Source organism: Lemur catta, chromosome 1 (assembly GCF_020740605.2).
Source record: "Lemur catta isolate mLemCat1 chromosome 1, mLemCat1.pri, whole genome shotgun sequence".
NCBI lineage: Eukaryota > Metazoa > Chordata > Mammalia > Primates > Lemuridae > Lemur > Lemur catta.
In genome coordinates this window covers 125,760,258-125,778,759 of record NC_059128.1, presented here as the reverse complement: position 1 = coordinate 125,778,759, position 18,502 = coordinate 125,760,258, and the positions used below count along the sequence as shown (strand labels likewise).

Here is an 18,502-nt window from a genome sequence, read left to right as displayed (position 1 = left end):
ACTTTGGTTTTGAATCATACATACACTGAAGGTATCCTGCTCATTCACCATAGTCCATGCCTTTTTTTTTTTTTTTTGAGACAAAGTCTCACTGTGTTGCCCAGGCTACACTACCATGGCGTCAATGTAGCTCACAGCAACCTCAAACTCCTGGGCTCAAGCAATCCTCCTCCTTCAGCCTCCTGACTAGCTGGGACTACAGGCATGTGCTACCATGCCTGGCTAATTTTTTCTATGTATTTTTCGTTGTACAGCTCATTTCTTTCTATTTTTAGTAGAGACGGAGTCTCACTCTTGCTCAGGCTGGTCTCGAACTCCTGAGCTCAAACGATCCTCCTGCCTTGGCCTCCCAGAGTGCTAGGATTATAGGCGTGAGCCACCGTGCCCAGGCCATAGTCCATGTTATATAGTCTGAATATATTCCCTGCCTTGATGGTGTTGAGGAAACCCATTGGCAGTCAGTACTTATCTCTGTATTCTTTACAAATACAAATGAATTAACCAACAATCTCCACGTATTTGAGGAAAATTTTTAGCATGAAAAAGAGGCACTGGGTTTATGAAAGAGATCAATAATCCTGAAGAAATATTTAATGCAGAAGACAGAATAATAAGACAGATGATATATTTTTATTAATAGATATTGCAAGATTTATAAAAACTGAGCATGTATTAGGGTATGAAAGATATGTTAATAAATGTTCATAATATAACTCTGAGGTCAGGTTCTCTCATCATCAGATGATAAAACTAATGTTTAATAACAGAAAGGGTAGGTTTAAAAAAAATAACACCTAAATACTTGAAATTTAAAAACCCTTTCCTAAATATCTCATGGCTGAAAGGAAGTCAAAACTGAAATTACAGACACGGTAATGAACCACAGTGAAAAGCTGCATATCAAAATCTTTTTGTTGAGGGCAAGGTGATGTTGAGGGCATTGTACAATGTATTAGGCAATAAGAAAAATGGAAAATGAATTTTTAAAAAAGTAAGAAATTAATTTAGATAAAATAGACATTACAAAAGTAACAGCAAGAAATAGTTTTACTTAATGAAACCAAAAATAAGTTTAATTTGAATAAACAATAGAACAACCTAACAGGTCTGATTAAAAAACAACAGGAAAAAAATCAAACAACAGGAAAATACAATGTTAGAAGTGCTAAGCTATAAATTAACAAAATTGTTCGAAGAAGAGATAGGATAATAATCATAAAGTTTGAAAGATGGTATTTTAAAAATATAATTTCTTTGCCCCAAAGGCACTAGGGTTTAGATGGTTTTATGGCTGCATTCTGTTTTTCCAGAATCTTAAATGTCCTATTATTTAAAATTTATTAAAAAGATAGAATAGGCTTTGCTGTTCTGTGAGGTTGCTGTTAATAAAACTGGTATTAGGATTACCACAGAAAGGGAATAAAATAGATCAGTTTCACTTAATAATAGAAATATAGAAATCATAAAATCCAGAGAAAGTTCTGAATTAGGAAAATGGAAAGCAAAAAAAAAAATTGAAGGAAAATCGAGAAGTGTTCTTAAAATACTGTGTCATGATTAAGAAGTATACAAGTGATTTACATTATTGGTAAGTCTATTAATTCATCATATTAAAAAGAAATGTTATTTCAATGTGTGATAAAAATACGTGATATATTTTAATTGATATGCTTTCTGAAAACTCTTAGAAAACTAGAAATAGAAGGAAACTTTTCAAATTTCTTAAAGCATCTGTTATGTTCCTGTTAATTTGAGAAACAAGATGTTTAGTCTCCTGGGGTTTTTTTTTCAGCGTTTATTTAGAAGTCCTGAACAATGTGATTAAAAAGAAAAAGAAATGAGTCATATAAATTAAAGGAATAGGCAAAATTGTAATTTGCAGGTGATAAGATTGCTTACCAGAAACTTAACAAAAATCATCCAAAAGGCTGTTCAAGTAGTAAAAAGTTCACTCTACTGGTACCAATATAAAGGCATACAAATCAATAGCTTTTTTTTAATATTCTAGCAGTAGGTTTTATTTACATTTTCTTCAAAACCCACTAAAAAATGCTTTATCCTGACAAGAAATATATCACATAATATATAACTACATACACATATGTATGTGTAAGGAAAGAAGAGTTGTGTAAAGTAAAATGAGAGAATGCCATAATCCTATTTGAAAGAACTAGGATATTGTAACAGTATCAAATTATGCTGAAATTTATAAATTCAGTACAACTCCAGTCTAATGGCCTGTTTTGGGAATTGAGATGTTTGTTGATTGATTGGCTGGTTGATTCGACAGGGTCTCACTTTGTTACCCTGGCTGGAGTGCAGTGGTATCATAGCTCACTGCAACCTCAAACTCCTGGGGGGCTCAGCCTCCCAAGTAGTTGGGAATATAGGTGTGCACCACTACACCTGGCTGATTTTTCTATTTTTGGTAGAGACAGGGTCTCATTTTGTCACTCAGGCTGGTCTTGAACTCTTGGCTCCTGTCTCAGCCTCCCAGAGTGGTAAAATTATAGGCATGAGCCACTGCACCAGGCCAAAAAGTTGATTTTAAACTTAATTTGGAATAACTAAGAACATGTTGAAAAAGAATGCTAATGAGGGGGATTTTGCCCTACTTAAGTGTATCAACATACAGATATTTAGCAATGGAAATCTGTAGTTTAGTATTATAAATAACAGAATTTAAACTGGTACTGTCATAAATTAATGCAACAAAATTAAGAATAAGGTCTGAAAACAAAATGTAAAACTGAAAATATTAGAAGTAGACTACCTTTAAAATCCTAGTGTAGCAGTGGGACTCTAATCAAATCATAATGCAGAAAACACAATAGATTAAAAGGTATGGGCAGGGTGCAGTGTCTCATGCTTGTAATCCTAGCCCTTTGGGAGGCCAAAGTGGGAGGATTGCTTGAGCCCAGGAGTTCAAGGCCAGCCTCAGCAATATAGTGAGACCCTATCTGTACAAGTGGAAAAATTAGCTGGGTGTCGTGGCACATACCTGTAGTCCCAGGAGGCTGAGGCAGGCAGATCCCTTGAGCCCAGCAGTTTGAGGCTGTAGTAAGCTATGATGAAGCCACTGCACTCTAGCCCAGGCAACAGAGTGAGACCCTATCTTTTAAGAAAAAAAAAAAAAAAAAGAGCTACATTAACCTTATAAATTACTGTATCACATAATTGAAAGAGAAAGACATATTAAAGTAACCATCTAATATATATATAACTAAAGATTCCTATCTGTAATATACATATTCTATAAATAAGTAAAAACGTGCAAAGTATGTGAATGGTCAGTTCACGAAAGAAATAAAAATACAAAAGAATCTTTCTAAATTTTCCCACACTTGTAACCTGGGAAATACAAAGTGAAACAAGATACCTTTTTTTGTTTTTGCCCATCAAATTTGTACAAATGTAAAAGATTTATATTATCCAGTGTTGGGAAGGGTATGAAGAAAAGGATAGTCATATTCATTGGTGGGCACATAAATTGATAATAGCCTTTTTAGAAGACAGATTGTTAGTGTCAAACAAAATTCAAACCTTAAAACAGTTTTCTCACTCTAAATTTAGTCTAAATTTGCTGAAGGATATATGTACAAGAATGTTCACTGCAGTACTATTTCTAGTAATAGAAAACAGGAAACAAAAGTCCATAGAAGGGAAATGGTTGAATAAATTGTGGTACTCTGATAAATTGGAAAACCATAAATGGCCATTCAACTGAATGCATTGTCCTGTTCTGAAAAATATGCATGATACAGCTCAAGTGAAAGAAGGTGATTGCAAAAAATTATGCTATTTCTAGGGTAATATGTAGAGTAATTTTTCTAGAAAGCACACGTGTGTGCATGCATGGAAGAGTAGTTGTGGAATTAACAGTGGTTACTTCTGGTAAGTCGGATTGGGGCTTCAGGAATTAAAAGACACTGATTTTTATTTGATACTCTTTCACCTCTTTTTTTGAAAAATACTTTGTAATTACCAAGAAAATGTAAAAGTTAATTGTATAGATTCAGTCTATTTTATTTACTTGGCTTTTTCTTGGAAATATGTCATAGTTTGTCAGAGTTGCTATGGTGTTTTCTAAATTATATTGTAAAATCCCTGACTTCTCTGATTGTTTTTTCCTTTATCAACATGAAATAAATAGAACGTTTAAAGTTCTTTTTGAAAAAAGGATGATAGAAAAAATATAAAGCATGTTGAGGTGTCAGGCAAAAGAATTGTGTCAGAAAATAAGATGAACTAGGATATACAGGGATGGTGTCAGACTTTAGAATCTTAGGCATTTTTCTTGTTAACAGTTTGCAGTGAAATTAAATGATACTGTTTTATTCAGTTTTTATACAGTCTCGAGGTTTTAAAACTTTGAAATCAAGGACACGACGTCTACAGTCCACCTCTGAAAGATTAGCCGAAACACAGAATGTAGCACCATCATTCGTGAAGGTAATTAGACTTTTTTGATATGTTCCAAAAAGCAAATATTTTCAAGTTACAGAAACAGCGAGGACCTTCAGTATGTGATTTTTGTTGGCAGATAGATTTTCTGCCTTCCTTCCACTTATGATAAGGGATTAATGACCTGTGTAATCACTATAACTCTTCTGGACAGTAGACTTGTCTCTCCACTTGTTAGACATTTGCCTCCGATTTTTTTTCCCCCACCAACCTATACCTGTTTAGGTGTTCTCTATGTTAATGACCAGCATCTACCCAAGCTAGAAACCTGGTGATCAATCTAGATTTGTCCATCTTTCCTCACCTCCCACATCCATTAATCACCAAAGTCCTGTTGCTCCAACTTCCTAAGCATTTCTTAAATCAGGTTCACTGCCATAGATAGGCTATGACCATTTCTTGCCTGCATTACTCTAATAAATACTCATTGAGTCTCTTTGCCTCTTGTCTTGCTGCCTTCAATCTGGTTTGTAGACTGCCACCCAGTGGATCTTTCTCAAATGATGATCTGATTACTCTGCTTTATTGTGAACTTCATTCTGGTACATAGGGCATTTAATCATTTCGCCTCTACCTACCCTTTTTCTATCCTCATTCTTCAATATTCCAGTGTGTTCCCCTGTTCTCCTCTCTTGGCATCTAAGTCTTGTCATGTAAGATTGCCTTCCTCAGTTCTTAAGCATCAAAGGCTATTGTTTCATGCCTTTGTCAGATTGTTCATAGTGTTAGTTCCTTGTGGTTTAGGTGTCCCCTTCTGTATAAGGCCTTTCTTATCTTCCTTAGGTAACATTCATTTTACCACCATACATAGTACTTCTAATATAATATCAAAATGATTTAAGAAATTTAGTTATTTATGTATCTTTCCCCAGTAGTCTGAAAACTTTCAAATATTTATCTTTACACTTTCAGAACTTACACAAGGCCAGGTATATGAAGGGTGCTTAGTAAACATTTACTAAATTAATGAGGTTTTTTCCTCTGGCAGAAGTAAAAGGGTATGAACATTCAGCCATTAGAACCCTAAGATAACACATGGCCTATTAACTGTTTTAAGTGTTAGTGTTCTTACAGAGAATAATGCCACTCTATAGTATCAATTAATTGATACAGGTATAGGATCTAGTGTTAGCTTCTTAGTCATTGGTTAAGTAATTCATTGTACAGTGTTAATCTGTTTCTTCACATTGACAATAAAAATTAAATTCTAGAATTTTAATGAATATTTTTTGAGTGGTTGCAATATTGCTGGGGAGTGTAACTACCTATGTAGTCAACCAATACTGTTGTGTTATTTGTATATTTAGGGGTTTCTTTTGCGGGACAGAGGATCAGATGTTGAGAGCTTGGACAAACTCATGAAAACCAAAAATATACCTGAAGCTCATCAAGATGCATTTAAAACTGGTTTTGCAGAAGGTTTTCTGAAAGCTCAAGCACTAACACAAAAAACCAATGGTAAGTTGATTTGACACTGTCTGTGTTTGAGGAAAATAAAACGGAGGTCATAGTCCTACGTGACTATATGTAAGTAAAAAATAACTTCTGAAATCATCCATCAATTCACTGGTTATATTCCACTATATTTGTAACTTAACCTGTATGGAAATGGAAATACTGCTGACAGTTTCACCTTCTCAAGAGAAATACCAAATTAAAGGGCAGAAGCATGTGACTTCATGAAGTTTTTCCACCCTGAAAGCAAATTATAGCAATTGTGCAAAAGAATGACATATTCCAAGATTGCGTGTGGATGAAATATGATTATCAACAATAAACTAATATTTCTATTTCATTGAGCTGTCATATTTCATTAATGCCCTTTGATTTAAGGCTTTTACTTTCTCTTCTAGATTCCCTAAGACGAACCCGTCTGATTCTCTTTGTTCTGCTCCTATTTGGCATATATGGACTTCTAAAAAATCCATTTTTATCTGGTAAAATATATTTTTATCTGGCTTGTTAATTTTTTATGCTTTAAATATCTTTTTCCATTTCATGGTTAGTCTAAGATAAAGAAAACATTAATGTTTATAGTTATACTATCTAGGCTTTCATTCCTACTAATTTCCCAGCATTTTTAGAAAATGATATGTGTCCAATTACAAAATTTAAAAGTTATATAGAAGAATTTTATAATAGCAATAGAAAGTAATGGTCTTCTATTTCAAATATTAATAAATTGAAATTTTTCTTAAAATTACATTAAATGACCCCCCCCCCCCGCTTTTTTTTTTCAGTTTGTTTATCTGAAGTAAAGTAAAAATGTCAGGTTTAAATGGTTCCAATTACTTTTTTTAACTACTATTCAGTTTTTACCCTATGATCTCTTTATGATTAAGGATCTATATGAATCTTTAAAAAATGCTTTGGTGGGCTAAAACTGTCAGTGTCCATTTTAGAACCGAGTTTTATATTTGCTCTGAACTTACGTTCTCAATGTGTTAAGCATTTCTTTTTCACCCGGTATTTTTGCCCACTTATTTTTTATTCTACATTTCAGTCTATCTTAATGACAGTATTTTGGGCTTCTTCTGAGGAAATTAGAAATTACTGTTTCCTCACTTATGTACAACTGCCCTGTTTTGGAAGCTTTTACGCCAGTGGGAGAGACTTGTAATAGTTTGCCAAAGGTGGTCTCAAATATTTTACTCTCTTACCAAACTTGTCCTCTCTTATACTTAATGATATCATTACTAATATATTGTTTGAGGACAAGTAATAACAGTTGTCAGAGAAAGAAGACTACATGAAAGGTGACATCTTTTAAGCCTCATTTGTTTCTAAATGAGTGTGCCAGTTTTTTGAGGCAGTATAGTTCCAAGTGTAGGTCTGTGACCAGTTGTATCAGAATCATCAAGGGTGCTTGTTAAAAATGCAAACTCTCCTGGGCCTTTTCTTAAGTCTACAAACCATAAATCTGCACCATGACCGGGGGACCTGCATTTTAACATTTTTCTTAAGTGATTTTTATTCACACCAGTTTGAGAATCATTGATTTAAGATTTCTATCATTCAATATTACAAAGAGAAGAGGAAAATAATTCTTGATTTTAACTGGAAAGTACAGACATGTCTTTTTAATTTGAATTATTTACTCCTTGAATGTGGTTTAGAAATCCAAAGACCTAGTTTCTGCTCCTCACTCTGATTTAAGATGGGAACTTAGGACTCTCAGATATTTAAGTTTTCTAGGTTTTGCTTTCTTGCCTCTGAAAAATCGGATGGTTGGCATGTTATTACTCTATCAAGTGTAAACATTTCTTTTCTTCCCTTTAGTCCGCTTCCGGACGACAACTGGGCTTGATTCTGCAGTAGATCCTGTGCAGATGAAAAATGTCACCTTTGAACACGTAAAAGGAGTAAGTTAAGATAATTTGCTTGCCTTCATCATACACTATCTAACTGGTATTCTATAAAAGGTCAATACTTGATTCTGAAGGTTATTCTGGAATTGGTAAAATTGCATCCTGAAGTATTTGAAACTTTGATATTTTGGGGTAAATGATAATAGCAGAGGATCATATCTTGTTCCATGACAGGGATTAGTATTGATTTGTGGAGGAGCAACATGGCTATAGTAGAATGAATGTGGATGTAAGAATAAAGCAGACTAAGGTTTCAATTTTATCTTTATGTTTATTGTCTGTGACCTTGAGCAAATTAGATTCTCACAGATAACGTATGTGGTTGGCATATAATAGACAGTTAATACATCTGGCCGATACATGGTGGCTCATGCCTGTAATCCCAGCACTTTGGGAGGCCAGTGCAGGAGGTTATATAGGCATACTTTTATATACAGCCTTAAAAATATTCCTAAGGGCTTCTAATAACTTCATGACTTGATCCCCTTAATCCTTTTTTCTCAATAGATCGTGTATTCCTCAATTTGGAATTGTCTTGCCACAGAAGTTGGGGAGAGAATATAGTTTATATGCGTAGTAAATTATCTTTAATTTCTTTTTTCATTCTTAACAGTTTAAAGTTGGCATTTTATCCATTATTTTGACTAAAAGTATTTTAGTCTTAGTACATGTACATCTTTTAATGCTTTGTAAAAATGTGCTCTTTTAGTAAACCAGCCAAATCTTTTTTAGCCATAAGTTTTATTGAACTTTAACATAGTCACAAAAAAGTGCACAAATCATAAATGTATATCTCAATAAATTTTTGCATAGTGAGCATGTTTATATTATTAGTACCTACCTCAAGAAACAGAATATGGCCGGGCACAGTGGCTCACGCCTGTAATCCTAGCACTCTGGGAGGCCAAGGCGGGAGGATCCCTTGAGATCAGGAGTTAGAGACCAGCCTGACTGAGTGAGACCCCATCTCTACTGAAAATAGAAAGATTAGCCAGGCATCCTGGCATGTGCAGGAGGATAACTTCACCCCAGGAATTTTGAGGTTGCTGTGAGCTAGGCTGATGCCACTGTACTCTACCTAGGGGGACAAGAGTGAGACTGTCTCACCAAAAAATAAATAAATTCTGATATTTCCAGGAAACATTTCTGGAAAATTTCAAGAAATATAAGGCAATTCTGACCTTAATTTTAGATTTTCTGAATGCCCTTTGACCTAAAGATGGGTTCCGTGTTTTAGTATGCTCCTCCTCTTCAGGTAGTTTCTTTTCTTTTTTTTTTTTTTTGAGACAGAGTGTCACTTTGTTGCCCTGGCTAGAGTGAGTGCCGTGGCATCAGCCTAGCTCACAGCAACCTCAAACTCCCGGGCTTAAGCAATCCTACTGCCTCAGCCTCCCGAGTAGCTGGGACTACAGGCGTGAGCCACCATGCCCGGCTAATTTTTTTTTCTATATATATTTTAGTTGGCCAGATAATTTCTTTCTATTTTTAGTAGAGACGGAGTCTCGCTCTTGCTCAGGCTGGTCTTGAACTCCTGACCTCGAGCGATCCACCCGTCTCGGCCTCCCAGAGTGCTAGGACTACAGGCGTGAGCCACCGCGCCCGGCCAGGTAGTTTCTTTTTAACCCTGTACAATATACTTGGCTTCTGTCTTCTCAGTGAGAAAATGGAAGAAGTTTAGCATGATTTTTGTTGGGATGGTAAGGAGACTGCGTTATTGGAAATAATGGTCAGGAGAAAACCCTGTGTGTGTTTGAGGGGGCATTTTTGTGTACTTCCGTCACTGAAACAAAGAGAAGGCCAAGTTAATTCCATACCCAAATTAAATTTATGATTTTCAAGCAAGAAGCCAGAATTAGCGAATAAAATCTAACCATCATTTTAAATTGTTTGGTAAATTGTGTTATTTTAGGTGGAGGAAGCTAAACAAGAATTACAGGAAGTTGTTGAATTCTTGAAAAATCCACAAAAGTTTACTGTGCTGGGAGGTAAACTTCCAAAAGGTAAGGTATCTTCCCTTTACCATGATTTGGTGTCAAAAAATGCTGTAATATATTACTAATTTAATTTCATTAGATTTTAACTGATTAAAGTTTAGTTCTCAATTGCTGTTTTGCAAAATAGATGCTCATTCTGCACATATAGTTCTACAACCTTTTCTGGTACTTAAAATTTTTACATAATTACAAACTTCTAGTAAAGTTACAAGAATAGTACAAAGAGTGCTCTTCATATCCTTAACCCAGCCTAACCAATTTTTAACGATCTGTTCCATCTTAACATTTGTTCCATTCACTTTATCTCTTTATTACTTAAATTTTTTTAACCATTTGAGAGCAAAGTGTAGACATAATCACTCCCAAGTGTGTATTTCCTAAGAATAAAGATATTCTTGTACATAAAACTCCAGGAATAATTGTTAATATTAAAATCAGGAAGTTCAACATATATACAAAACCATTACCAAATTCCCAGCCATATTCAGATGTCAGCATTTGTTCCAATTCCGGTATGCTTTGTAGTGTCTCTCTCACTGCCAGTGCCTGCCCCGGTTCAGTACCCAATCTGGGATCACACTTAACATGGAGTTTTTTCTTTAATATGGAATAGCTCCTCAGCCTTTTTGTGGAAGGCGGGGAGAAGAAAGTCCTTCATGATCTTTACAACAGCAAAGAGTATAGACAATTTATAGCATGTTCCTCAGTTTGGCTTTGTCTGATGTTTTCTCACAGTTGCTAAACATGATTTTTAATGACTTCATGGTGTCTTTCTAATTTATGGTTGTATTATAATTTATCTAACCATTTATGTTGACTTTCTTATGGTTTCCAGGTTTATGCTATTAAAAATAGCACTGTGGTGATCATTTTAACTCAAGGCTTTGCCCATATGCTTAATTATTTCCTTAGAAAAAAATTTCTTGAAGTAGAATTGCTGAGTTAAAGAATGACACTCCTTGGCCAGGTGCGGTGGCTCACGCCTGTAATCCTAGCACTCTGGGAGGCCAAGGCGGGAGGATCACTCAAGGTCAGGAGTTTGAGACCAGCCTGAGCAAGAGCAAGACCCTGTCTCTACTAAAAAATAGAAAGCAATTATCTGGACAACTAAAAGTACATAGAAAATATTAGCCAGGAATGGTGGCACATACCTGTAGTCCCAGCTACTTGGAAGGCTGAGGCAGAAGGATTGCTTGAGCCCTGGAGTTTGAGGTTGCTGTGAGCTGGGATGATGCCATGGCACTCTAGCCCGGGCAACAGAATGAGACTCTGTCTCAAAAACAAAAAAAACAAAAAAAAACACTCCTTTTTAAAGCTTATTTTGTGCTTTCAAATATCTCTACTGAGAGGTAAGCAGTATGTGAGATGGGTTGCATGACCCTTTACTACTTGAGGGCACATTTATTAAATCAATGCTATAATATCATACAGTGAGTTTAAAACCACAGAAGTAGTTACAGTCTTCCTCTTTCTGTTTTTCAAACTAATATGAAAAACTTGCTGGTATTATGAAAATTTTCGAACATGGAAAACCTTCAAGCATAGTATAATTAACATCCATATACTATCCCCTCAGACTCAGCACTTGTTAACATTTTGTCATATTTGCTTTCTCTCTGTGTGTGTGTGTATGTGTGTGTGTGTGTGTGTGTATTTTTCTCCCCTGAACATTTGAAAGAAAACTGTAAACATCATCTACTTTACATCTAAATACTTCATTATTACATCACTTCAGAATATGGACATTATCCTAAGTAAACACAATAATCTTATCCCACCAAAGAAAAGTAATGCCATTTCCTTAACATCATGTCCTCTCTGGTCTTTTATTTGAATTTTCACCAAATGTCCTTAGAATTTCTTTGTTTTTAATGAAAAAGCATCAAATCAAGTTTCATGCATTACATTTGTTTGTTTAGTCTTTCAATCTCTTTCTGTTGAATTTCTCCTACTTATTTAGTAATAAATGGGTTTATATTGCTTTGACTCAAGAATTTGTCCTCTCTTGTGTGTTGTTGGTATGTAAGCAATATTTAAATGATGTAGGAAAATTAGTTTTGGAGAAGATTCTAAAGTGGATCATTAGCAGAGAGAAATATGTTCTGCTTTGTTTCTAAATATTGGTTATTAGTGTGCCTTCAACTTCCAAATTACATAAATTAATAATTTTTTATAAATTCATATCAAAGGATTTTTAAAAAAACAATTTCAATCATTCTTGTTTTCTTTTTCTTTTAGGCATTCTTTTAGTTGGACCACCAGGGACAGGAAAGACACTTCTTGCCCGAGCTGTGGCAGGAGAAGCTGATGTTCCTTTTTATTATGCCTCTGGATCAGAATTTGATGAGATGTTTGTGGGTGTGGGAGCCAGCCGAATCAGAAATCTTTTTAGTACGTTTTGCTGTATCTTTTATAAAATGCTGAGTTTTTCTAATTTTAGGGGAAGAATGTATTACCCTTTTTTGCTAATTGCTTTTGATTGACAGTCAGCTGAAGTAGACATTGTGGGGTCCTGGTTTTAGGTAACTTCATATACGAGCTAAAAGAGAACTGTCTTCCTGTTTTAAAAGTTGGACTTATCACAAGAGCTATTGGAAGGTGCAAGATGACATTAAGAACTGCAGAACACTCCTAGCTTTTTTTCATTTTATTCATTGATTGTTTAGTATGTAATTAAGGAGTAACTGGCCTCAATCCTGTTTGTATATGATACTTGTACAGCTAGGAAAAATGAATACCCAGTTGTTTTTATTTTATATCATTCTTGTTGGTATAGTTCCCACTCTCCACCCCCAGGCTACTATTCTTAAATCAGTAAAAAAACAGTCTTGCAGGTTAATATTTATCTGTTTTTGTTTGAAAAGTATTGATTTCTTGTAACTTACTGGGATCTTTTTTTGTTTTCTTAGGGGAAGCGAAAGCAAATGCTCCTTGTGTTATATTTATTGATGAATTAGATTCTGTTGGTGGGAAGAGAATTGAATCTCCAATGCATCCATATTCAAGGCAGACTATAAATCAGCTTCTTGCTGAAATGGATGGGTAATTGAGTTTTCCTTTCTTCATAGAATATGATGATGCCTTGTAGCATTCGATACCCTGTATAGTTGATCTTATGCAAATAGTTCCTGTAAAGCCTTTGACAACATTCCAGAGATATGAGACACGTTACGTGCATAGGAAATAGGATAGTCCCTCATGTAAGAAGTCAAGACAGGCTATTCTCTTAGTAGTGTATTGTTTTTGTTACTAATTGGGTATTTAAATATAAACTTCTCTGATTTAATTTGTGATATTTATACCTTTATTCACTTGCTATACTTATGATAGAAAATCAGTGATTTAGCTGAACCTGGTATTCTATTTGAAGAAGTAAAGGGCATGTATGCTGGTTTCTACACAATTTATGAGTAGTTTTGAGTGTTGTGGTAGATTTAAAACTTACATCAGTGTTCATAATATAAGAAGCAAGAGGTAGCATTGCTTTGAAGGAATTATCTCCAAGTTGATGCAAGGCATTTTGAAACGAAATGGGAAGTCTGGGAGTGAATGAATTGAATTAATGTGCTTGAAAGTCATTTTTCAAAAATTAATCAGACCCCCAAGCTTTTCATGTCAAGGTATCTTTTCCCTAGTAGATCAGGTATTGTGAAGATATGTAATTAGAGATGATTAGTAGTTTATTATCAATGCCTTTTCTTGGCTGTTATTACGATTGATAATAAACAATATTATATCAAGCATTGCTGTATGTATGCTATGCTTGTATTTTCAGTGAAAAGGTACTCTTTTTTTTTTCCCTCAATAGTTTTAAACCCAATGAAGGTGTTATCATCATTGGAGCCACAAACTTCCCAGAGGCATTAGATAAGTAAGTATTAAAATAAAACTTTTGTGAAGTACTGTTACATGCTCTAAGATCATGCTAAATGAATCCCATTATAAAAGATCACATTGTATGATTTCATTTATTACAGAATGTCCAGAAACTGAAAATTTGTGTTCAAAACTCTGTCTGCCATTGTCTTCCCCTCATGTTTTTAGTATGTCAGTCTTGTTGAATTTGAATTTTAGCATAGTCAGTTTATTAATTTATGTTCTCCCCTTGCATTCTTCCTTTAGTGCCTTAATTCGTCCTGGTCGTTTTGACATGCAAGTTACAGTTCCAAGGCCAGATGTAAGAGGTCGAAGAGAAATTTTAAAGTGGTATCTCAATAAAATAAAGTTTGATCAGTGTAAGTTGAATTCTTTAATACAAACATTATTACCTCTATAAAATGGTAATATATCCATTTGCCCCATTGTGTTGCTTATATGATAAATATATTAAAAGACCAGTTCATTTTTACGTCCTTTTCTCTTCATTTATATGTCCTTGCCTAAGCCATGGCACAGTGGCTTATTCCTGTAGTCCCAACTACTCAGTATGGTGAGGCAGGGGGATCACTTGAGCCCAGGAGTTGGAGGCTGCAGTGAGCAATCATTATGCCACCGTACTACACCATGGGTGACAGAGCAAGACCCAGCATCTACAGAATAAAAATAAGAAAACTCATTCCTTAGTGTGTACCCAAAAGATTGTATTGCTTTGAATCCTGTTTCCAAACAAAGGATTTTTTTAGAGTATTCAGACAGATAATACTTGAAGATTAATATATGTACACACTTTTTTGAGTTGAATGTGTAATACATAGTAATAGAAAAAGCTCTATAAACAGTGGATGATGATGTAGTCAGTTTGGGGCCAAAAGGGAGGAAAGCCAACTATAAAACAAAACACATAGAGATATTCTGGACACACTTGAACAATGAATAAAGCTGTTAAAGCTGTAGTATTTTGAGAAATAGCTGTATTAATTCATAAAACTAAATGTGTTTCCTGTAATAAGGGGAGCTTTTATGTCCAACTTATTTCAAGTTGAAATTCGTAGAACAGAATGTTGTCTCTGAATATGGTTTTTCAGTTTGTGTTTAGGGTAGTAACAATATAGGTCATATTTGAAGTTTCTAATTTATATAAGGCAGCTCCACATTTCATTGTTTTTCACAAAGTTATTTACATTTAAGACCTTTTGTGATTTGTCCCAATGCCAATCTCAGTAGTATGTTTGGGCTTTTTTCCCTAGGAATTTTCATGAATTAAGTTTATTTAAGTTTTATGGTAAATAAATTATGGCTGAGAATAAATGTCTTTTTCTTTGGACCCTGAGTTGTTTGTGATGAGCTTTCTTTTAGCTGTTTTGGACTGTTAACTATTGTGTTTTCTTTTTACATTAGCGGTTGATCCAGAGATCATAGCTCGGGGTACTGTTGGCTTTTCTGGAGCAGAGTTGGAGAATCTTGTGAACCAAGCTGCATTAAAGGCAGCTGTTGATGGAAAAGAAATGGTAACAATGAAGGAACTAGAGTTTTCAAAAGACAAAATTCTAATGGGTAGGTTTTTTTTTTTTTTTCGGTCTCTTTTCATTATGTTACATAATAAATTCTTTGTTTTTTTTAAGCAGGTATTGTATTCAGACAGCTAAAGCCATGACATTGTTGAATCTAATCTTACTCTAACACTTAAGTGTCTGGGTATTCAAGATTTGCAATGAATAATTTCATAAATTCCCAGTTTGAGAGTCAAATTCCAATAAACAGTAACATTTTCTTAACAAGACCCATCTTGTCAGTGATGTAGAGCTGATTTTATAGTGTGGCACATTCATTAGTTTTATCTTTTTCTGAGAAGACCTTTTTTACTGACTGAAAAGAGAAAAGGTTTAGAAAAGGAACAGTTTTGGGAACATGAAAATTTATAGTTGAAAATAGCACAATTTGGCCTCTTACAGAACAAATATATTCGAGTATCTTATATAATTACCCTTAGATTTCCTCTTGAACAATAACTGATAAAAGGAATGGTTAATTTCAATTATATTGTGTTTAATTTTAAATCTTGGATTGGCTTAAAAACAGGTTAGTTATGACATTCCTGTAAGGTTCTCCCTTTTGATGGAAAAATTAAGGTGATAGTTTTGACCATTTTTGTTTGCAGATAACATTATTATAGGTTGTGTTGTACAGGGAATTCTACCCATTTTTTTAAACTTTTTACTGTGTTTAAAATATTTATTAATATTAAATTATGTTACTCTAAGAATGGCTTCAAGGAAAATTTTTTTTCTTATATTACTTTTTTATCAGATACAGTCATCCCTCAGTGTCCCTTTGGAATCCATGAGGGCATTGATTCCAGGAGCTCCATGGATACCAGAAATCAAGGATGCTCACGTCTCTCATATAAAATGGCCTACTATTTGCATATAACTTATGCATATCCTCCCAGATACTTTACAGCATTGTTAGATTACTAGTAATACCTAATACAATATCAATGCTATGTAAATAGTTGTTACACTGTATTGGTCTTTATTTGTATTATTTTTATCATTTTCCGCGCCCCAAATATCTTTGATCCCCAGCTGGCTGAATCCATATACATGGAACACGTGGAGAGGGAGGGCACCTGTGTTTCATTTGGAAATGAAAATGGGTGTCATTGATTTAAATATACCTTTCTAATGGAGTATTTTTTACTTCATTACATTTTTATCTTAGGGCCTGAAAGAAGAAGTGTGGAAATTGATAACAAAAACAAAACCATCACAGCGTATCATGAATCTGGTCATGCTATTATTGCATATTATACAAAAGATGCAATGCCTATCAACAAAGCGACAATCATGCCTCGAGGGCCAACACTTGGACATGTAAGTTTTTTTGTCATTTTTTTTCTTTGTTTTCAAGAAGAGCTTCCCAGAAGCTTATGGAGGAAATCGCTGATTTAAGCATTTAGAAAGAAAATTCAACTACTTCCTATGGTTTTTGATACTTTTCTTCTTATACTTCCTGAATCATCTGGAAATCAGACATTTGTGAAAGTTTTCTGTTAATAGAGTATTCTTTAAATCTTTTTCATGTTACATATTTATTTACACTGTGAACTTCAATTGACAAGTGGGAGCTAACTATAATTCTTTTTTTTTTTTTTGAGACAGAGTCTCGCTGTGTTGCCCGGGCTAGAGTGAGTGCCGTGGCGTCAGCCTAGCTCACAGCAACCTCAAACTCCTGGGCTTAAGCGATCCTGCTGCCTCAGCCTCCCTAGTAGCTGGGACTACAGGCATGCTCCACCATGCCCAGCTGATTTTTCCTGTATATATATTTTAGTTGGCCAGATAATTTCTTTCTATTTTTAGTAGAGATGGGGTCTCGCTCTTGCTGAGGCTGGTCTTGAACTCCTGACCTCGAGCAATCCACCCGCCTCGGCCTCTCAGAGTGCTAGAATTACAGGCGTGAGCCACCGCGCCTAGCCTATAATTCTTGAATATCTAACTAATTGCTGTGCTCCCCAAAAAGAGAAATTATGTGTTATAGTAATAGATTCAGTAGTTTTTGTAAGATTTTTGTCATTTAGTACAAGTTTCGTTATCTTTCAAATTGTAGACATTTGAAACATGTCTGTGCAACTTGGGCAAAAACTGTCCTGTTGTTGCCCTATTGTTTATAAAATGCCCTTTTGCTTTATAAGAAATTTTTTATTTTCTAAATTGTTGGTTTTGTCATTAATTACTCAATGACCATTCTGTTCAGCTTTTAGCATCCTGATATTAAGTACTTTAGTGAGAGCTAAATGATAATTCTGGTTTTTAATATAAGAATTTCAGAACTTTATCTGAATTTCTTTCTTTACTTATCTAATTATTTTTTAATTGTCTAGGTGTCTCTGTTGCCTGAGAATGACAGATGGAATGAAACTAGAGCACAGCTGCTTGCACAAATGGATGTTAGTATGGGAGGAAGAGTAGCAGAGGAGCTTATATTTGGAACTGACCATATTACAACAGGTTTGCTTGAAAGAAGGGCTTTGGTTGAAACTGTGTTTGTAGGGTTAAAGATATTTTTAAAAATTGTTATCTATTTATTTTATTTTAGGTGCTTCCAGTGATTTTGATAATGCAACTAAAATAGCAAAGCGAATGGTTACCAAATTTGGAATGAGTGAAAAGGTAATAGCTAATTTTAATCTTTTCATGTATAACTCTTGTGCCACAGGTCTCTTTGAGAGATGGTTCCAATTATAAATTGATAACATTTACTTTTTCTCTGTCTCATTCCAAATGGATTTGAGACTGTTTCTCAACATTATTGTAAATTCCGATTATAAATTGATAATATTTACTTTTTCCCTGCCTCATTCCAAATGGATTTCAGACTGTTTCTGAACATTATTGTAAATGTTATTCTGAGTAACAAAAATACAGCACTCTTTTAGCTGCTCAGAATTAGCTGCTCAAACAGTAACTATAACTTTATGAGTTAGCCAAATAGTAGAAGAAAGTAAATTTTTTAGCCTTTTCGTATGGCAAAAAAAGAGCCTGCTTTCTGAGCTTGCTTACTTTACCCTTTCCATGTATTTGACATTCGTACGTCATTGTTGTGGCTCCTTGAAGCACTTCTGTGCTCTGAATTCTGGATTTCTGGATTTGAAATGGCTGCCAAGGTTCAGAACCAGACTTAAAATGATTTTAAATTTTCTCTCTCATGTATACTATCAGTATTTTGCTTTTAGACTTTACACTGTCAGAAGAATGATGACATTTCCTCACCCTCAGATGCACATTTATATGATATTTC

At 34.6% G+C, this 18,502-nt stretch overlaps 1 protein-coding gene across 1 annotated transcript in view; it reads left to right on the top strand.

Annotated features, from left to right (window-relative positions):
- Positions 1 to 18,502, top strand: part of YME1L1 (YME1 like 1 ATPase) — a 33,266-nt gene that overhangs the window by 12,087 nt on the left and 2,677 nt on the right. Inside the window, exons 5-17 of the mRNA XM_045533291.1 lie at positions 4,343 to 4,452; positions 5,772 to 5,922; positions 6,318 to 6,401; positions 7,744 to 7,826; positions 9,742 to 9,832; positions 12,065 to 12,217; positions 12,736 to 12,868; positions 13,635 to 13,697; positions 13,949 to 14,061; positions 15,104 to 15,259; positions 16,427 to 16,578; positions 17,586 to 17,712; positions 17,801 to 17,874. Coding sequence (XP_045389247.1) covers positions 4,343 to 4,452; positions 5,772 to 5,922; positions 6,318 to 6,401; positions 7,744 to 7,826; positions 9,742 to 9,832; positions 12,065 to 12,217; positions 12,736 to 12,868; positions 13,635 to 13,697; positions 13,949 to 14,061; positions 15,104 to 15,259; positions 16,427 to 16,578; positions 17,586 to 17,712; positions 17,801 to 17,874 — 1,490 coding nt within the window. The remainder of the gene's footprint in view (positions 1 to 4,342; positions 4,453 to 5,771; positions 5,923 to 6,317; positions 6,402 to 7,743; positions 7,827 to 9,741; positions 9,833 to 12,064; positions 12,218 to 12,735; positions 12,869 to 13,634; positions 13,698 to 13,948; positions 14,062 to 15,103; positions 15,260 to 16,426; positions 16,579 to 17,585; positions 17,713 to 17,800; positions 17,875 to 18,502) is intronic.